The 22,649-nt window shown below is 36.2% G+C and overlaps 1 protein-coding gene across 1 annotated transcript in view; it reads left to right on the top strand.

Moving 5' to 3' along the window:
• The first annotated feature begins 2,533 nt into the window (after positions 1 to 2,533).
• Positions 2,534 to 22,649, top strand: part of LOC129253716 (RING finger and SPRY domain-containing protein 1-like) — a 34,546-nt gene continuing 14,430 nt past the window's right edge. The window contains exons 1-7 of the mRNA XM_054892137.2: positions 2,534 to 3,093; positions 9,908 to 9,960; positions 18,384 to 18,496; positions 18,792 to 18,977; positions 19,860 to 19,926; positions 20,311 to 20,442; positions 21,278 to 21,393. Of these exons, the coding sequence (XP_054748112.2) occupies positions 2,630 to 3,093; positions 9,908 to 9,960; positions 18,384 to 18,496; positions 18,792 to 18,977; positions 19,860 to 19,926; positions 20,311 to 20,442; positions 21,278 to 21,393 (1,131 nt within the window). The 5' untranslated portion in view covers positions 2,534 to 2,629. The remainder of the gene's footprint in view (positions 3,094 to 9,907; positions 9,961 to 18,383; positions 18,497 to 18,791; positions 18,978 to 19,859; positions 19,927 to 20,310; positions 20,443 to 21,277; positions 21,394 to 22,649) is intronic.

The raw sequence follows: 22,649 nt of genomic DNA, 5'->3' as shown, positions 1-22,649 counted from the left end.
ATACCTCAATTACAGAAAATGGTCAAGAAATAATAAAGTTCTGGTTATTTGAAATAAGGCTTGAATTTCAATAATTTCATAAAATAATGAGGTTTTACAGGCTAGCGTTCCGAGTCACTCGTTTGTTGACGATTAGCCATGCATTAAGTCTTTTGTTAACCGTGCGATAGCTTCTGTGGGAAACCGGTGAAAACATGTTTATTTTAATAATGAAATTATGGAAATACAAGCATTGTTTCGAGGGGACATAACTTTTTACCTCTTGAGCATTTTCTGTGATTAAGGTATCAAATAAAAGAGCAGATATTGAACTTTTTAGGCATGTGATTTTCTTTTTGAAATTCAGATACCCCCCGCCAAATGAGTTTTTGGTATCCTTTCTTCAAATTGTTTTTGCTCAATCATGCGTGAATGAAAAATTATTTAAGTAATTTCAGATGAAAGAGGAGATTCTAAGCTTTACAATGGTAGGTCACTTGTCTATTGTATTTGTGATTAAGTTATGATAAATCATCGATAAATTTCGGTTTCGTTTTTTTCTGGGACGCACTGTATAATACAAACCATAGCATCCAGTTTGCATGATATACACTAATTGTTGCTATGTCAGTCACATCTCTGACAAGCATTCAGGGGAGTGTTTCATCAACATTTTCATCCGACAAGTTGTCAGATCTGACATCTTTCTCTGATGTTGATTGGCTGAGAGGTACTGTTACTATGGTAACTGTCGGATAAAATGTGACTTGTCGGATAAAACGTCCAACAAGTCCTTTCATGAAACGCCCCCCTGATGTCAAGTGCAGCCATTATTTAGGAAGTATAAAATTTGAATATATGTGAGCACATGTACAAATGTATGTATTATAGCTGAATGAGGTCTACTTGCAATGTACAGTAATACATGTATAATCCAGTTTGCACACTTGATGCTATGTCTGTCAAGCCTCTGACAATGTTCAGGTTGTCAAAAAGCAGCCATTGTTTAAAAAATATACATGTATGAAATTCGAAAACATATAATTTTCTTAATTCCGTATCTTGGTTAATATCCAGTTTGTAAATAATTGATGCTATGTCTGTCAAGTCTCTAGCGAGCTCTGACACATTTCAACTTGTCAAGAACAACTTCTCAATTTATTATCACATCATTGTCAGCCGACATGCATACATGGTTATGACTTATGTTTGAAGTAGATTCCCCAAACGGATCTACAGTTGTCAAGAGAATGATATGTCCATACATACAGTGATGACCTCTATGACCTTTGACCTTTGACCTTGTAACCGCAACGTCTACTCGGATCATTGTCCATCCAATATGAATGTAAGAACCAAGTTTGAAGTATATCATTCAAACGGTTTTTCACTTCTTGCTATATTTCCATATATAGCAATATGACTTCTATGACCTTTGACCTCATGATGCGCAAATATAATCAGATAATTGTCATTCCGATTTGTACACGTGATTCAAGTTCTTATTACAACTTGGCATTCAAAAATATCCTCAATTGTTAGAAAATGCCATATTTTGAGTTGCTGATCAATATTCATAAATCTGATATGAATAGGCAATCATGCTCATGCATATTATATTAGTTCATGAAGTAGCAGTAATTATCAAATAAAAATTGAAAATATGACAATTTTTCTGTCTTTTTTAAAATGAAGATCAACAAATGCGCAAGTAAGTATTAAAAGGTTAGTACTGAGACCCCTTTCAACATTCTTGATCTGATAATATTTATTGATTATTGATGAACAAACTGTTGTGCCCTCTACATTTTGTGCATTCACTAACCATAACATAAGTGCTATATTATTTCTACATGAACTTGCAACACCTCACTTTAATCATGTCAACATTTTAAGCTTAACGGTTCTCACCGGGGACTTAGCCGATCTTTGACATACAGAAAGTCAATCTAAGACCTCATTTGTAGGCAAACTTTTGGCTCAATTGGATCGCATAGCACATGGCTTGATCGAGAATATGTGCTTAGGTTTGGGTGATCTTTTGGAGCTCAAACTTTGCGACAATGCGATCTTGAAAGATGTTTTTCCTGTTCCCGAAGTTGTAAACCTTGGACTGGAAAAGCATTTTTGCTTGCCGCAAAATTCTAGAGAATTTTATTCTCTTTGAGAAAAAAAATATCCAGAATTTTTTTTTGGCCATCCAGGCAACCATGGAGGGACTTTTAGGTTGCCTGCCGGAAGTTTTGGTTGCCAATGGTACCCGGGCAACCGCTAATTTCGAGCCCTGATATCTATTGGTGATTTAGAGCCAACATTGAGTTCTTCACACATATAAATAATTTGCTGCCGATTTCTAAACATCACATGCACGAGGGTCCGCTCAGACTCTCGCGCATGCGCGTGCGATGTTTTGAAATCGGCAGCGAAATATTTATTGTGTTAATGTTATTATTAACCAGTTTAATATCTCAAATGATATGAAATGCAACAAGATTATTCAAGTTACCCATCATCTGCCTTCCTAAAATTTTCATTTTTTTCCTCTTGATCAATCAGGAATAATCTTAAGGAAGAACCTGAAGCAGAAGTGAAGAATCAAGTAGTGAAATGCCATATTGCCTCTAATCTCTAACTGGACAGCAATACATTCATGATTGTCTCCGCTTGGTACTCCTATCTTGTGTTGCGAGAGACGCTTGTACGGAAGTGGCCGGTGGTTTACCGTTTCCTCAGGTATTGCATCAATACCATGGGAAACTCATGTATCAGTAAGGACCACAGACGAAGAACTCTGGAGCATGGAGACACCACGGATGGAGGTAATGGCAGCAGTAGTGGTGGAGGTGGTGGTGGACATTATTCTGATTATCCCTCCTCGCATAGCACACCGACAAATCACAACTCAGATCAGTCAGGACAGTCCCTGAATGAGAATAGACAGGTTCAAGCTCAGGTCACCCCTTTGTACATGCTGGCTTCCAGGGACATGGCTGCCGCTCAACCTAGCTTTACCTCAGACATTTCGCATGTGCACAGTAGTGATGATGAGGAAATGGAGCATGTGAATCAACTCATGCTTAGGACGTTGCAAGTCATTAGAACTCTTGTGGATAAGTAAGTGTGCCTTAGAAGATGTCATGCATGTAGATATTAGAATCCTACTTTTGCATTTGGTGCTGGCTTGGTATCTTTATCTACGATCTTGTCATACATGTTGTGGGGATCCAAGATAAATCTAAACCTAAGCATAATTATTTCTTTTCAGTGTAGGCCACTTTTGAAAGTCCATTTTTGACGCACGTGTACACGGCATGTTTTTCGGTTGTGTACACGTTGTAAACGCAAACAGCCAGCTATGTAAGGTACGATAACTTGCATTGTCTGAATTTCCACCAATAATTCATGAACTGATGATTACAATACTCACATTTTTTCCACTTGATTTTTCTTTCTTATAAGCAAATATAAAGTGTTAAAAAATGACTGTAGATTGCTTTGATATAAAAAAATCACCAATCTCGATCACTCGAAAGTTTGTGTAGGAGATAGGAGATGACATTGACATTTATTTATTTTATTGAAATTCAGGAAAAACACAAGATCAGTATAAAAACACTGGCCACTCGATCGCTATCGAGGCATGGTCACTGCAAACAGTGTACACTCCTATCCCTGCACACACACAGAAGCTCAATTTGATTGTACCATGAATTTATTGCGCAATCCACAACTGGAGTTGACCCCTTACTGAACCCACTCTGAACAAAGGGCGGTTCTACAGACTATGCTTTCTATCAATGTGCCCTTTGCGTAAAAGTTGAGAGTTCATCAGAGACGGGAAGGGGAGGGGAATTACAGGACTGTGTCTGTGGAGACAAGAAAGAAAGAATGAGAGATGGCAGAGAAAAAGAAGTCAAGGGGAGGAGGGTTTAAAGGGTTGGGTGAGGGACATAAGAGAGGGGGAGAGGAGTCAAAACAATGACATCAGAAAAGTTACGAGACATCTTGCGGTCAACCAACCGAACCTTCGACGGTACGAACACGTTGATGTGAGCTGTAACATGAATGCGAGTGAGTTTGTGGCTAAACTTTTGTCCAGAGGAAAATTTAAGCTGATATTTTTTACTGTTTCACCAGGGAATTATTGGTTACTTGTGAGTGAGCGCTGTGGCTTCTTTCACAAATACAGAACTTCAAGGGTGGGCATGAAAGTGGAATGATAGTACCTAGAATTAATGTGAGGCTGTGAGCTTGTTCACTTGAACTCCCATGCAAGTTTTATGGAGATGCTACCGTGTACAAGGTCATGGAATTCAGTACACGTGCACTGACTTAATCGTGCGTGTACACGTGTACCCAAAACGCGCCTACCCTGTACTTCAGTGTAAAATATCAGAGGTGCCAACCAGTACAGATTTACTATGGGAAACTAGCCTGAAGATTGATGGTACACTTTCCTTACTAAATTCCTGGGTTTTGCCCCGTTGAATTGGCACAAATAGTAAAACATAGCGCTTTCTAGAACAGAGAAAGTGTATTGTCAAATACCTGTCATGACAAAGAACAATTTTGGACAAAGATCTCCCAGCTTTTCTTTGTCATTTGACATGCATTTTCAATACATAAAAGTTACTGCGTTCTTGGATCCATATTGTCATGCAATACTCAAATAGCAGCAAACTGTACTTTATCTTGCTGTACGAAATTTGTGCGTAGCCTACATGTACAGTGAATATGAATTACATGTATCTTCGGGAGCACAAACAGATTTCATAGGAAGGATACACACAAGTACATGTAGGATGGGGGGGGGGGGTGTCTGGACATTTAAATCAAAGGTCGTTATTGCAGTTCTAGTATACAAAAATGAGCAGAAAGAATCACCAATTTCAACGCAATTCACTTATTATTGTTGGAACATACTTTGTGACTTTCTCTGCAATATGATGGCAAATTTGCTTGATAAATATTTCAGCTTCATGTAGGAATCAAATATTGTTCCTGAATGTAATGAGCACACAATTTTTATTCAGCATTATACTTAATTTTTCATCTATTCATTGAAATTATGTTGTGGTGGTGGACTAGCCTCATTCAGATATGTTGAAACAAAGCTCAGAGCTTTTCCAAGTGTTCAGACATACATGTACCCGAGATGCAGACCATTTCTTATTTTGCTTGTTTTTGTTCCTAATTACCGGTAGCTATGAGACAATACTTTTTTGGTATGATTTGTGACATTAAAAAAAATTATGATCATGGAGTACTGTATGTGCCATGTATTATGCACAATCTGCTTTAATACTATACTGTAACCAAGCTACAGTGCCTATGCTCGTTTTGGGGCCTTCACAATCCTTGACAGTGACCAGACACGTAAATCGCTCTGGCCCCATACTGCAACAGCAACAGGCGAGGCTCAAAAGATATTATGTTTTCCTCAAAGAATACTTCTTTTGATGTAGAACTGAAGTGAGCCAATTGCCCAATTTTCAGAAATTAACAGGCATTTTGTATTGCAAGTCTGAAGTTGCATAATGGACAAACCTGTGACATCACAATTATTTTTTCATGATATCATTAACCCTGTTATACAACTTGGAAATATGATTATATGCTCATGTGTATTTCTACTTAACCAGTACTGACATTCCTGAGCAGTTCGAAGGTATATTGGATCAGTTTATAATATCAATACACTGTCTATTCTACAGTCAGGAGTAAATATTCACAGTGAAGTAGGAAGTTTAGGTTAAATGAGTTCAGTTTGCGATACAAGAGAAAGGTGGATATCTCAGTCAGTTTAAATTTGTCAAAGGTAAAATTTATAGGTTGGTTTTCTCACTGAATATCCACTTTGCGAGAAAAAGTAAGAAGACAAAGTGAGATGGAAATTCTTCCATTGAAATGTTTTTCTCTTAGGCTACACTTACAGCGATTGGTGAACGAAGAGTGTGGTGACCTACATGTACATGTAACTTCAGATGAAACAGCACCTGCATGAAGGCGAAAAGATGAAAGATAATTGGTTGATCGAAAATGACGAGGAATAGTGAATAATAGTGGGCAAACAAAACAAAGAAAGTCTGTTAATTGTTAGATGGTTGCACAAGGTTCTGGTAAATTTGGGAAGAATTATTTAAAAAAAATGTCATTTCAGTATGTTGAGATAAACTATGAGTTGCTACATGTACATGTACATGATCATAATAAGTGCTGAGTTGATTTGAACAACCACTGTAAATATAACCAGTACTGGTAAGTATGTAGTAAGTATTACACAACAGAAAAAGGTGATTTGTCAAAATCATCAACTCCTTCATATTCATTAATGCCATGCATACATGTAGAAGTGTACATTATCAGAATAATACAGACCTTTGAAATTCAACAGCTTCATTCTTTTTTTATTCAATGGAGATGGAATATTCACTATTTGTACTATTGTTCTTAAAGAGCAAATCCATTCCAACAAAAAGTGGATTTTCAAAAAAAAATCAAGCATACTGCTGAAAATTTCTTTGAGATTGGATTTAAAATAAGAAAGCTGTATCATTTTTACTTTGCTTTAATATATGCATAACTCAGTGATATGCAACTGCAAGTAAGAAAGTTGATGTCACTCACTAGTTCTTTCTTATTTTATTGTATGAAATACAGATTATTTTTAGGTTTTGCAGATTATAGACTCTATAGAGTAGCAATTCTATGAACCACAAAAGGTTGCAACAGTGGCAATTTTCCTTTTTCTTGTTGTGTACGTTCTCGCCAGATTCATTCTAACGCTTGGCGGCGCGAAGCGACGCAAGCCGCGCAGCGGCCTCGGTGCGTGCGAAGCACGCACGGGGGGGAGGGTTGCGGGAGTGGGGTGTCCCCCCTCCCTCGCGGAGCGCGGTAGCTATCGAAAATGTCAATATTGACGAGCTTAGATTGCTGCTAAATGCACCACATTTTATGTCTATTTAATGCTTCTCCGGCCACACAGCCGTAACGGTTGCGCGAATTGCGATTGAAGCAGAAAGGCAAGTACTGATGAAAAAGGTCAAAGGAAATGATTTAAATTCAATTTATTTTATACTTACAGTTTATAGATTTATTCACATCGATGACATCGATAATGTACTCCATGCTTTCCAATGTCTAGATCGCTAAGTCCTTAGAAAGTGCGATTCATTTTGTGAATGCGTGTCAATGACCGACTACATCTACGGACCGCATGCGTAGCCCTTTGAGCTTGCTCCGCGCCACGCCGTTACTAAATCCAAAGATTGTTCCGACTTTGTTTGGAAGCCTCGGAAGAAAACTTCCGAGGCTTCCAAATAATGGGCATTGGTATTCATGAGACGATATAATTTGCATGTTTGTTTTGTTTTCAGATACTCACTGAAACTATAACTCTCATAATTAAGACTTCTGTTGATGATGTTTATACTAATAATATCCAATCAAGATTCGTTTATCACTGTCAATATTGCTATGTTCATTTGTATTGTTCTATACTCGCCTATGAAATAATGAATGTGTCCATCACGAGCGGGAGAAATATTTTTAGTCATTCGTCATACTGTAATATTACGATTTTGTTCTTATTATAATTAATTGCGATTTAAAATGTTTTGAAAGTAAAGCTTGACAGGAAAGCAGATTTCTGTTTTTAAATAATGCACTATGTAGGCCTACAAATACAGCGTGTGTGAAAGAGAGAAGAGGGGGGGGGGGGGGGTTATAGCTAGGATGGTCGAAGGGGGAGAGCAAAAGGGGAGGGGTAGTGGCGTGGACAATGACAAGGGGATGTTGAGATCGTGGGATTGGTGAAGAAGTCAATATTCGAAGCGAATGCATATTTATAGACATTACGGCTCAATAATATTTCTTTACATATTTAGCGATTTTAAATTTAAAAATATTTTCTTGCACCATGAGTGGGAAGATCAAGGTACGTGATTCAATAAATTGCATCAGTTTTTAAGTTACAGAAATTCACGAACAGATTATTAAAAATGAAAAAAAAAGAGAAAGATCTTGATTTTATAGCCCCCATCCAGCATAAACAACATGAAGAATATTTGATGTCACGAAACCAGCTGATTCGCATTCATACAACAGGTTAACAGGTCACGCACATGGCACACATTCCAAGCGCGGGAATTCGGGGAACCCGTTTTCAAGCACAATGATTGGCTCAACCCAGAAAGTGAATACTAATTTATAGATCACGTGCCATCGGCTTTGGGGCGTCTCGTTCACATTCCAACTCATTTCATAAATATAATCCACTCGCAGTAATTAGGCTAACGACGTTGTAAAGATAACTCTATATAAAACACAATTCCGATATAAAACATATATATTGTATATAAAGACATAAGTGAAATTGAAAAATTCATCCAACGATATTCAAATTAAATACTTGCGACTCATGTGGGCGTGGACAAACGAAATACATATCCTCTAAAACGTTCACACATATCAACTTCAATAATTCGTACTTGAAATGCAGGGGCCGCGGAAAGGTCTTGAAAGTGGGGGGGGGGCTGACCAGCATGCAAAAAACGCAATCAGGTGGTCCATTTTATGTTTTTGTACACGGTTTTGGAAGAAAAAAGTGGGGGAGCTGAAGCCCACCCAGGCAGCCCCCCCCCCCCCCCCCCGTTTCCGCGGCCCTGGAATGAATATCTGTGAATGAATTGTCAATTCCACTTTGTTGAATGTGTACTTCTATCGAAATCTATTGAATCACGTACCCCTCCCGACCAAGGGTTGATTTTCCACTCGCCATAAAGATTATGCAGCCACAATCACAGTAGACACATCCATAAAAGAATATTGATTTAATTCGCTCCGAAAAATTGACTTCTTTTCGCCAATCCCCTCCCCCACAAAGTCACAAACATCCCATTATTTTCATTTACATTGCCCACGGCCACCTCCCATTATTCTCTTTCTCATTTACACAAATTAATTTCAAATAATATTTTATTTTAAATCGTAGTTGATACCGGGAGTTGTTAAGCAATTGTACAACAAATTCATGAAGCATTCACTGTAATGACTAAAAACATTTCTCAGGACCGTGACAGGTGCGTTCATTATTTAATTGGCAGGCAAAGAGTAACAAAGAACAATACAAATGAAAATACACTGTACCTATAACTCACATTAAAGAATGAGTCGTAATATGATAAAAAGCGTGAATAATATTAATAAAGATTATTACTTATGAAAATTATAACAGATTCAATGAATATCTGAAAAAAACAAAAAACATTCAAATCGGTTTTGGATCCCATCTAATTTTGGAAGACTCGGATCCCCGCGGAGCAAGGATTTTGATGCCATGTGCGATTTGTATTCTGTATGTGGCCGTGGCGAGCGCGAGTGCCGTGACACAGAACTTGGTAGACACACCGTCGCGAAATTAATCAACTCTTTCAAAAGATTGATGTAGAGATTAAGACTTTGGAAATTATGGAGTAAAATTGGAATATAAATGTGAATAAATCATTTTGCTGTAAGTAAATGAGTTGGACATTATATCAATCCATTCCTGTGGCTTTGTCATTATTAACGTGATCTTTTAATAATTTTCTCAATTCGCTCTACGGCATTGTCATCAGAAATGCATTCAATGAATTCATGTAGATGTAGCTATAAGGCTGGGGCCTGGGACGAGATGAAACTAAATTTCGATCGAATTTTTATATTATTTTTGACACACTTTATTTTAGGATCTGAAAAGCAGATTGTTTTTTTTTTTAAATATATTGTTCAGTTTTTTCAATGTCAAAGCTTTCTTAATTTTGCTCCCGATTTTTATAAAGTTTTCAGTGTAAGGCTTGTTTGATTTTTCTCATTATCAACTTTTTGCTGGGTGGACTTACTCTTTAAAAACACTTAATTTGAATGTTTTGATCATCTAACTTTACAGTGAACAAGAGCCACCATATGCCATGCTGAGATTACATGAAATAGCTGAAACAGGTAAGTTTGCAGAATACTGTACAGTGTTAAATGTCCTGAAACATTGATATGTGAGTTCTCCTATAATGTGAATGAAATCACTTATCAATGTTTCAGTACATTTGAAATATCACATATTCCTAAAAATTGTCAATTTAATGCGGGCAGTCATCATGAACATATAAAAGCATTATAAAAGGTATTTCTTTTGATTTTCAAATGTTATATACATGCTTGCACTATGAATAATACTTAGTAATTAGTATGTTTTCAGATATTTTATGAGTAATGGGCAATACTCATTTATGTTCTTATTATTTCTTTTAGTACGCCTAGTTAATTTTCTTTTTGTTTCGACAAATCTGCGATGTAAGAATATTTTTATTATTATTATCATTATATGCACATATATTGACCAGCAGCAGGACTGAATGGGTCAATTGACAATATCAATACAAAGTACAAAACCCAAACATAACAAGCACAGTAAATATAATTTTTCGCTTGATGATTGAATGGCATCAATGATTATGGAAATCAATTTACATGGAGATATACTGTATGTATTTCTTGAATACAAAAGGATAGATAAGAGAAAGAAAAGTGAGGGAGCAGGGGGATATATACGTAGAAATGTATTGCAGAATGAGAAATTTGAGACGGGTAAATAGAGGGAGGTCAGAGAGACTAAAAGAGGAGACAAAAACCAAGAACATAAACATTTCCAAAAATTAGTGAACATTCACATATATGATATATCTGGCTACATTTTATTGCAAATATGAAGAATGAGGGAAGGAGAATAAGGGAAAGAAGAAGGAGACAAAGAAGAAAAAGATGAAGGAGAAGATGAAGAAGAGAAAAGGGAGAAGATGGAGAAGGATGGTGTTGAAGAAGGAGAAAAAGAGGGGAAAGAAGAAAAGGAAAGAAGGAAAGAAAGAAGTTGACGAAGAGGAGGAAACGTCTGCATGTACAAACATTTCATAACAATTTCAAAAGTAAATTAAAGGCATGCATGCATGTTAAATTTGTCATAAAAATCTAGTTTGTAAGTGTCTCAACAAAAAGGGTATTGTTGATTTCCGATATCTTTTGGTATTGCATTTGATGATACTTAAACCAGACATGTTCCTTAACTGTCTCCTACAACTACTCTCCTTTGATGGTGGAAGCAAATGCTGATGCCGGACAGAATTTAATAACTTCAATCCAAACTTATGAAGAAGGGCATCCCGCCGACTGCGGTGTGAGGGCAGTCTACACACATCCAAGGCACCATCGTTACATGTATAGTTTTGGCCCAAGATAATCCAAAGTGCTCTCTTTTGCACATATTCAATTTTATCTGCCAGTGTTTCCATCAGTGAGGTATGCCAAACGGGGCATGCATACTCGAGAACTGTCTTCAATTGGTATTTTGCACTTCCTAAGAATACACAAAGTATATAACTTTCTAGATGCCTTTGAAACTGTTTTCCAAGTGGAGGTTTCACTTCAGATCATCTTGGATGGTAATTCCTAACAATGCGAAACAGAATTAAGGTACATATCATTCAATGAGAAATCTGTTTGGGGATTCATTTGTCTTAAAAAAACACACATTCATCAAGTTACATTTGGCAGGTTTGGGAAGGACATCATTTTCAGTGCACCAATATGAAACACTATCAAGAAAGTTCGGGAGGCTAGGGGCTTCCTTTCGCCTAACGACCTCTCCAAGTGTAAGATCATCTACATATTTCCACTTATTTTCAACTTCACTAGCGGTGTCATTAAAAAGGATTAAAAATAAGATGGGACCTAGCTGTGTGCCTTGCGGCATACCACAAAATGTATTAACAAAAGTGAGATCTCACTTCCTATCTTGGTACTTTGAGTCCTGTCTGAGAGAAAACTACAAATGACGGATATGATGCTTCTGCGTTTTATTGTTATCTCTAATCCTCTAATTATTTAGTCACTCTGATGATACCAAAGACAATTCGAAATTCAAATGAAAACCTGAATGAAAGTGGCAAAGAAAAACCACTTTTTTTAATCAAAAGAGATTGGATTAATTTCAGTTTACTTGCAAAAGGGGTTAGGTCCACAATGATGATTTTTTTCTAAAACATATATAGAAAAAAATTAAAGACAGATAGATTTCTTTTATACCCAATTTTATGTTCACATGATAGGGTCAAGTTGACCCCCCCTCGATCTTGGCCGCGAAAATTTGCACGCGTGTAGAGCCGGATGTGAACTACAAGACTGTATACGGTAGTAAAATTTTCAAAAAATTAATTGCGTATATTGTTTATTAATTAATTATGCCAATTTGCCCTGATTTTTAAAAAAATGTTTTTGCCTTTAATTTGATTTATATAGCTAGTAGAATGCTAATTTTTGGTGAATATATAGATTTTTACACGTTTCTATGTATCTTATTTTTTTTTTATTCTTACACATGTATGTGTTTCTTTGCTTTTTCAAACCTTTGTTTTTTATTGTTTTTTTTCGATGAACTTTGTCGGGGACCCTTTCGCAATCATAAAGACATAAAATAAATCCATCCACAGCAACAAAAGTAAAAATAATCATACATTTATGAAAGTATTAAGAGAGCGGCGCTGTCATTGTCGAGGGGGGGGGTCAAATTCACCCCCCCCCCCAGTTTGATAAGGGTTAAGTAAAATCAATTGTCGCCAATAAGCATAGTTCCCAGGTTTATCAAGACCTTCAAGTATAAATGTCAACAGTGTCAGGTAAAAGCTTGCACGCAGAATAAATAGAATAAAATTACTGTCTTAAATTGAAGTACAGGTTTATTAACATAATAATTAGTCTATTTTCAAGGTTCACAATACAATCATCTCTATATCGTTCAGTCTTGTGACGCTAGAAGACATGTTAAATAATTTTACAACCAAAAGTGGTAGTGAAACGTATACAATCTCCAAGGGTAATCTGTGACAGATTTGTGTTTGCAATTTGTTCTGATTGTACTACAAAGTGACTGCCCTTTAAAACATCTCACGATAACTACCAGGCCGGTATGATATAAAAATCTATTCCAAGTAAGAAAGGATTTATGTAATGTCCAGTTCAAAGGGAAGACAAGCAATGCTCACTGATTCAAGCTCAGGTGTAAGTTCTTGGTAATCAACTGCTTACCGGGCCAGTCAACTAGACCTACTTCCTCGTACCGAACATGTCCCTCGTTGACAAGGTTGATCTTAATTCTTTCAATTTATGTTGGTATAGATGTCCCTATGGTTCCGTGATCCGTCGAAACATGGAGCACTTGTAAACATCCCCCTCACTCAGGTTGGGGCCACGTAGCAGCCGGTGAAATACACCAGTTTCCACAAAGAATTAAGTATAGCACCCCTCCAGATCGGATGACACGAAAGGGTTCTTCCGGGGGCTGATTGGTTTGCCCATAAATTAGGAGCCACCTGAAAATTACAGCAAACTTCCTTATGACAGAACAGGCTACACATTAAAGTAAAACCAAACATAAATACAAATTCTCATTATCATTAATCTGTCACGTCTTAATATCAACTTTGTCCTTCTGTATCAATCAGGTCAGAATGGTTTTAGCAAAATCTCTTTTTGTGAGTACATAAATTTGTGATTTCAATATATAATTTCACATGACTTGTTGTACCATAATGACATGTATATTTGTCTAGTAGCGTTATCAATACCAATAATAGTTTAATACTTTCATAATGTCTTAACATATCACGGCTACGAGAAGTTTGATTGTCCAAATTAATACAAGTATAGAAATATCAAAGACTTACACTTGATTTCTTGGAAGATGAATATAAAATAAACCGCCAGTTGATTCTTTAAAGCTGGCAAAACAAAACTCGAAGAAACTCCTCTCAAAGAGGGTCTGATAGCTTCCTCTGCATAAATCAAAATGGTCCCTGCTTTCTGTGGAGACCTCTCCAGCACATCAAATATGCCCAACATAGCTCCACACCCCACTACCTACATGACCTATACAAGTTGTGCAGCAGGGTCGGAATTACACGGGGGCGACGGGCAATTTAGCCCCCATGACAGCCCAAATCGCCCCTAAAAATTATCAACACCCAATGCTTTGGGGCGACTATTTATTTCAGAATCGCCCCAATAAAATACCATCGACAATGTAAAAAAATACTTCACATAATTACGTTCTCCGGCGGCGGAGCAAGCGCATCTTTTATATATCGCCCTTGCCAGCTTTTAGTTGAACGGTCGATGTAATATCCGAGCCTTCCGTAACACCGGAAGCTTCGCGATTGTAAATAAACGCGCAATGCAATATGGGATGCGGAGTAAGCATAGTCTTTAGCACGGGGTTTTTAGAATTGTTGACGCACTTGCCGCATGGCTTATGTACATGTACGCGTGCACGATTAGACTGCACAGCTGGTAACGAGACCACATGCATCGTACGGTATATTATGTGTATTAGGCATGTACAGAATTGTATGCGATCAGCTGGTGATATCGATTGTGACAGCGCGGCGCTGATTATCGACATCGTTGAGTCAGAGTGCGAGATGGATAAGTTTCTAATTCGAGTTCAACCTGGCTCTGCCAAACGGCCAGAGCCAGCGCCAGAAGCCTCTCCAAATCGAGATACTGTTGAGAAGGATAAGCCAAAAAAGAAACAGAAAAAGAAACAGACTGTACAGAGACAATCGACAATAAAGTCTTGGGGCCTTGATTGGCTCGAATCTGAAGTGTGTGAAGCTGAAGGCGACTCTGGTGGGATCACTGTTTATTGTAAGGCCTGTAGCTGCATTGCTCCAACCAATTCATAATTCCATCAATGCTGCCAATGGTTAACCATTGATGGAAATCATCATGGAATTATGAATTTGGTGCAGCACTGCAGCTTGATTGGGTGTGCCTTAACAGCATCATTGTTCTGCTCAGCTGGATATGTATTACTCAATAGCCACTCATTCAACTGCTCATCACTATATCACTCTGGGCTGATATCACTATTCAAAGTTGAGACAAAACTTAAGAATAAACAAGCCTGGACATTCATATATGGGCATTTTCACCACAGATGGACACAGAGGCAAAAAAATCAAGTTGATATTCATGTCAAATGCTTTATGTTTTTTAATGAAACAAGACCTGAAGTTTCTGAGACAAATTTTTTTTCCGACTCTGGCAGCCATTTTTTATTTCAAAATGGCTGCCAAAGTATGGATACAAATTAAGTGTTGAAAATAGGATATTGATACATATTTTGTTTTGACAGATTTTTAAAGAACAGGTTTGATCATGATGTTTTCGCCTGTGATTTAGCTTAGTTGCTATTATAACACTTTTTAAAATCCCATAGAAAGAAACTCCAGTAATTCATTCATTTGATAAAAAAACATTGATGAAGTATGTGATATGGTATGTAATGTCAGTTACCGAAAACATGAACTTTTTTTTCTCATTTCCTGGAAAAGAGGATATATTATATGAAACTTGGTAGATTTCCTCTCTAGGTAACACCCCTCCCTTCTACACCAAAATTAAAGATTACCAATTAACAATGAAGCCATAGGGTACCATTAAATATATGTAATGTCAGTTACCAAGTGGAAAATGCAATGTCAGTTACCATGATAAAACGTTGGTTACAAATATTGAAATGCAAATATGTGGTCAATTTTATGGTGAAGAAATATAAGTCTTTCACTTTAAAAGTCACACCAGAAGGAGCTTGCTATTGACTTTTAAAAGGTACGTGTATAGTTCACAAGGAATACTACATGAAATTATGAAGGAAGTTGCATTCCCATCGTGCAAAAAAATTACTATGAAATTGTTTTTGTTTTTTTTTTGGGGGGGGGGGTAGGGGGTACTTTTCCCAACCTATTGCCTAAATCTGCAACATTTTTTAAGCTTAACATTGTGATGAAGGGGATTACCAGGGTCCCTTTTTAGTTTCTAGGATTCTTTTGAGCATTGCCTCGCTAAAAGAAAATTCCTGGTTTTTATACCTGTTAGTAGTGTGGATGTGTGATACAATTTTGTTTTTGGTTTACAAGTTTAGAGGAAAAGTGTAATTTGACAGTTCTGATCAATGTTGCATGCATCTACTAAAACTGTGTTTTTTTTTCTAATTTACAAATAGTTCAGTTTCAGTTTAGAAGCTGGAGTTTATTTTTTGTTGACAGCTTAAAAAAGAAATTAGCAAAGAAAATGATTAAACAAATGATGAAGAGAATTGAAATCCGACAGATATGAACAAGCATTGCTTGCACTGACCAGAATAGAAATCAATAAAACTACATGGCTGCATGAGATTGGGGGAGGGGTACGTGTAGCCTAGGGGAGGAGACCCTTATTAATTTTTGCCTTTTTTGAGGGGAGGGGGAGGTTGGAGAAGGAAAAGGTTTAAAAAGTCAATATAAAACTGATGAATATATTATGGGTGTATAGTCAGAAAAATCCATGTGTACAGTCAATGCAATATTAAATTACTATAGGAAAACATGTAGCTGGTATGACCCCACCCCCCCCCCCCGAGTAAGTAAAACATACATTTCTTATCTTTTGATAATTAAAAATGTGAAGTATTATGAAACTTTTATGATTTTAAAAAGCCTTACATATAAGTACCAAGAAAATTATGCCTTTGAAAATCATATAGCACTGGTAAATGTTAATGTGTATTGTCAGTTACCGACAAGTAATGATAAAAATGTTCAAATCAAAGAAAGGAATTAAGAGAAAGAAAAAGTTTTTTCATTGAAATGTTCCTAGAAACTCGGGTATAGTTCCACATCAAGCTCACTTTCATGTGAAGCCCTGCACAGAAGATACAATGCAATGATTCCACACATTTGACTTCCATGTGTTATCTCTATGGCAAATTAAGTGTAATGTCAGTTACCGTAATGTCAGTTACCAGCATGGTTGCGGAAAAATTATCATAGCCCCCAAAAGACAAATACGTATTGTTTAATATTTTGACACATCTTAACCTAGTAACGGAGGTATATTAACATATTCAAATTATTACTCTATCTACTGAGGGACATGAGATATTTCAATTTTAATGAACACCCTGAAATTGCATGTCCTTATGCGTAATGTCAGTTACCGACACATTTTTGCTTGCTGATGTGTAAAAAAATGTGGTTACGTAGGAAAACTTAGTATCAGAGTATATAGCAAGGTTCACTTTATTAACTCTATCAAAAGCAAACTCCTATCATTTGTTGTTTTAGAGATACACACAATAAAAGGTGTGAAAACATTGTGCCATGTAATGTCAGTTACCGTGAAAATGCCCATATGGTGAACACCTTTCTTTAATATCATATATGTGATCTTTGAGTCTATTTGAACAAATCCTCAACCAAAATGCAAACTTACATGTATACATGCAGTAATTACAGTTAAAATGTTCTGAGCTTTTAGGCGTCACAGTGAGTCTCGGAATGTCAAAAGGTATTTGCTGATATGCGATAAAAAAAAAGTAGCCCCATGAATTAGAAAATAGCCCTAAGATATTCAGTGGTAGCCCCAATGTAAAAAAAAGTAGCCCCTAAAAAAAAAAAATTAATTCCTACCCTGTTGTGCAGTCAACCTAGAGTACTTAGCATGCTTAGCGGTGGAGTTGATTTGCATAACAAAGATCAAGTGCAGCTCCTTTCAAATGGATCATGAGAATTCAGGGTAGAGGAAAAATTAGTAAAGATATTTCAGGGGCACTCTGACAAACAGGTTAACCAGGTAATGTATAGTAGACGATCCTTTAACATTACCAAACTGTTTGATATCAATACGTTCTGCAATATCATCAACTATCTACCCAACTTGTATCCACCCAACTTGTATCCACCTAGCAAGAAATGACTCAAATACTCTTGAAAATGTACGTGTGAGAGATATGGGTCTCAGTTGATCAAAAGTGCTTGACTTTTCCTTGGGAATTGGAGTAATTGCAGTTATTTTACAACTGTCTGGGAAAATGCCATCTTGAATGCAACTATTGAAGATATGAGTTAAAGGTTCAGCCAGCTCTATGTTGAATTCTTAAATCAACTGCAAAGGAAGGTCATTGGGTGTCTGGATTTTGAGTTTCTGCAATGCATTAAGTACCTGACCATGATTAACAATTGGAGGTGGTTTGGAAGTATGTATGCAGGCAATGATATCAATTCCAATGAAGGCAAGTGAGAACATTTCTGCAAAGTGGGTGTTGATAGATATTGCAGTTTCTAAAAGGTTAGTCTCAGCACAGGGAATTGGTACACACTTTTTACCTAACTTTCATAAATTCTTAATATGTTTATGCCATTGACTGGGTTGACTACACTTCAGATCTTCCACTGACTGTCTAGGCAGAAACTCAATAGGAAGATTTACCAAAAAATAATGCTATACCCAAATTGAATTTTTATTATTGGAGATTTCCCCCTTTTTCCTCTATATTTTAGAAAGTGGATGGTCGAAAGTTGTCCAAGCAATGATTAGAGTGATCCCCATGGATGACCCCCTTGGACCTGCTGTAATCACCCTTCTTATAGATGAATGCCCTCTTCCAACCATGGTGAGTAGAACCTATCATACCCAGATGAGAGACTTCATAATGGGAGGATCTTTTCTAGAAGCCCCAATATTCACATATGTGTATATTAGGGTCCAAAGTGTGGTATATGTCAGTTCAAGTCAAAAGTTTTAGTATTTCTTCATCTCTTTTAAATATAATACTAAGGTGAATATATCAGATCTGAATCAATTCAAATCTATGAAAGAAATCAATAAAAACGGAGCCCACGTGCCTTGAATCTGCTTCAATATCCCGTGTTCTGACATTAAATCATATTTATTCCTTTTTCTGATAGGAAACAGTTAAGAGATTATACAGAGCCCTTGGAATATCCGCCCATCTAGCAGAGGAGGCAAAGTTAAAACCTCAGCGACATCGGAACATAGCAGCCGTCCTGGGCTGCATTGCTGAGAAACTAGCTGGTCCAAATAGTGTGTCCCTTCTTGTGCCAGAAATCATTGAGTACTTGCTTAATTTACTGGTAAGTAGCTAATACCCATTTCTCACTACCCAAATTATCCTTAACCCTGTACTACTATAGATGGGGGCTAGAAGGCAAGTTAACCCCACCCATAGTCCGAGATGAAGCTTTGTCCACTGTTCTCTTAATGTTTTTGCATAGTAGGCTATCCCCATCTGTTTTTATTGTGGTTACTCTCATGAATGGCTACCACTAGTCCAGGAATACTGAATTTTGTGTGAGAACAGTATATGTTTCCTTAGCAGGCATTAGGCAGAAAATTATAGTATGGGGATAAGGATAGTACATGTATGTGGTTTAACAATAGTCTATGGTTAAGAAAACATCATGGGGAAAAGTATGTCAGAACTGCCAAATAGTATAATTTTGTTTTATCTTGTACAATTTTTAAGAGCCAATAACAACATGATGGTTGTGCTCAAAACATGATTTTCTAAAATGAAAAAAGGAAAATTTTTATAATGAACTATTTTCCTTCTAATGATGAGTGACCCTCTTCTGGTATTATGACTAGTGACATCTATTAATTTAAGCAATGATCTGTAAGCACTTTGATGTGCGCTAACTAGGGGCCAGTAACATAAAGCTTAGTAGTGATCGTACATAAGTTTTCTACGATTGATTGCATTGACTACAATGTACAATCAATGATGAAAATCAAGTGTACAATTAATCGCTAACCTTTGTGTTTCAGGGCTTTGATAGAACATCTTTGTGATCATTGGTATCTTACATTCTACATCCCTGCACACAGATGACTATTCAGAAAGACCTGCCCCCAGCCCCTCCCCCCCCCCCAAAAAAAAAAAAAGAAGAAAATTTGAAATGTGTAATATCTATCATATTTCATGTTTTTCTTTTTCTAATATTTTACCTGTGCAGGTTGGCAATGTACATCCACAAATAACATTATATGCCCTAATTGCCCTAGAGAAGTTTTCACAAACAAGTAAGTAATTCCTCCTTTAATATTTAAAATTTAATTTTTCTGTTTGACAGTCATCTTCGTATTGTATGGTGATTGTAATCTTGAGAAAAATCCTTGATATCAATATGCGAACTCCTCTGCTATTTCAAAAAAGGCATGTGAAAAATATACAGCATTTCCCTAGTGTTCTATGTATGCTTTCTCGCAATGTTCAGTGGAATGTTTCTCTTATCAGAAAAAGATAAAAGGAATAAAAGACGATGTTGGTAAGCAATGACCGCCGCTATCATCAGCAAATTTGTGCTCCCTGTTCCTAAAAACAAATTAGGTCCAGCATTTTGCAAAAGAAAGTCAGATTTTAATAATGATGTAACACTCCAAGTGGTTAAATGATTTGTTTTTCAGGTGAAAATAAGCTTACCATCAAGAAGGCTGGAATTGCTGAGAAGCTTGTACCCCTTGTTCAGTGGGCTGAGAGTTCAGATCTAGACCACAGACAAGTTGGATTCTGTGCAAGATGGTGCCTTGATAATGTCTGTGAGTAAACTTTTGGTTCTTAATCCTATATGTCCTTTCAGGATGGGGGGGGGGTATTTGTTTTTGGACCCTCTCAACATATGGTATGATAAATCTGTTAAGTGACAAGCTTGTGCCTCATTGTTTATGAAGTATTTTCTTTAAAGTTTTGTGCACATTTCGAGATAAAATGAAAGTTAAAGTCATTAAGTGAAAGTTAATGGTCATTTGGGGATCAAATTGATGTTAAGTTAAAAAAACCTAACCAAAATTTGAGATTTTTTATTTTCAAGATGTTAAACTTTGAGATAATGATTAGGAGGTATTAGAATTTAGATTAGTATAATTTCAGGTTAATGGGTCATGGTCAACTGTCATTTCAAATCAATTAAACTTGGATGAGAATATATAGATATATGTTTTGTTAATTATTTTTAAATTACTTTATCAAATTAAATGAAGTTGATACTATGATAGTACAAAAAATATGTAATAAAAAAAAGTTTCTCAATCAAGGCCAAAGGGCACTTGAGTGCAACAAAGTTTTATTTTCAATCAATTGTTTTTTCCTCCCTTTATGAAAAATTATTTATCTTAGTTGTTTTTAAAGTCAGCACTAATGCTACATTTAATTGGGTAATGCAGGCGAGACTGCCAGAAGTGTTCTACTTATTTCTGTTTAAGAATACTTTTTGGGGGTTGAAGAAAGTTGGCATGTCTGTACTTTTACCAGTAGGACATAGTTAACATTGGCGTAAAGAAATGTACGAAAAAGTTCTGCAGTTTTACATTTCTTGTCATTATTGTGACTGAGTTAAATACTTCTCATTTGATCCTTTTCTTCCCTTTGAAATAGTCTTTGTACCAGGAAGATCACTGACCTATGAAATAATCAATCTTGAGGGACTCAATGCAATGCTGAATGACAATGATGTCAGCGAGTACTTGAAAATATCTCCTAATGGCCTTGAGGTAAGATCTATGAGATTTCTTCCCCCCCTTAATTATTTTCTAAACTGGGCATTGTGGTATGTGCCTTTAATCAAAGCTACATGGGGAAAGTTACAAATTGATGCATAAGTTTAAGCTTTGAGCCCTAGTAATGTCTTTCGAATTGTGACATTAAAGATCGGTCCCAGATGCAAGTATTCCTGATTGAAACACATCTAAAAAATAACTCACAAATTACACTCAGATACACAATTTGATGCAAATTGATACACAACTTGATGCAAATTGTTATTGAAAAATTAAAAATAATGTTCTACAGTCATACTTTATAAATATTATTTGTGTAAGGAAAGCTTCTGGTATGTTGATATTGAAGTATAAATCCTGCTATTAATTATATTTTTCTTCCATTTTATAATCTAATAAAAAAGGTACACAATGTGCATGCACAATCAATGACGTAGAGCAAAGCTTATTTCCATGAATTAAATGATCTACCAGCGTCTCAAAGGGAATAATAGTTGGGCATAAGTTATCTTAGCATGAGCAGATGAGTACTGCTTATTAACTTTAATCAGAAATACATTTCAAATTTATTGGGAATAATGCAACTAGGATGGAAGATCTTTAAGAATTTTTTCAGAATAAAATTCAAGTTAATATTAGCCAGACAGTATAGTTCATTAGTTTGTGTACAATGTTGGATGGTACTGCCTTAATTCCTTTCCTGCATTTTCAGTTTTATACATTATGGATGCACTGGCTTTGCCAAGTCTGCACCAATGCTTGATTGCATCCATTGAACTAAACTGTTTTTCTTGAAGTGCCCCCTTAAATATGTAGGTTCTGATAATTTGTACACTACAGATTCTTTAGTATTGTCTCCAATTTCTAAACTGGATTTCAAATATTTTCAATAAATGGCAAATACTAACTTTTGGGTTAGAATGAAAATAATAATAATAATTTTAGTACAAATATAAGAGTTAAAGTTATAAAATACTTGTTTGGAAATTTCTAAGCAAAATGTGGATGTATTTTTTTATAGATATGTATTGTACATGTATTAATTTGAAGGCAGTAATAAAAACAAACAATATTAAAAAATGTAAACTATTTGCATATGGCACTGATGCACTAAGAAACCATCCACTGCGTTGTGTAGTAGGTCATAGAGTAGTCAGGGATAGGCCATGTGTCTTCACATTCATTTCTTTCCATCTCTCACCATCACTAATATTGTCTGTTTGAAATTTATCTCAGGAACAGATTATACA

The sequence above is a fragment of the Lytechinus pictus genome, chromosome 2 (assembly GCF_037042905.1).
Source record: "Lytechinus pictus isolate F3 Inbred chromosome 2, Lp3.0, whole genome shotgun sequence".
In the NCBI taxonomy this organism is placed as follows: domain Eukaryota; kingdom Metazoa; phylum Echinodermata; class Echinoidea; order Temnopleuroida; family Toxopneustidae; genus Lytechinus; species Lytechinus pictus.
Note: the sequence above shows the minus strand (reverse complement) of the source record. Positions and strands in the feature narration are given on the sequence as shown.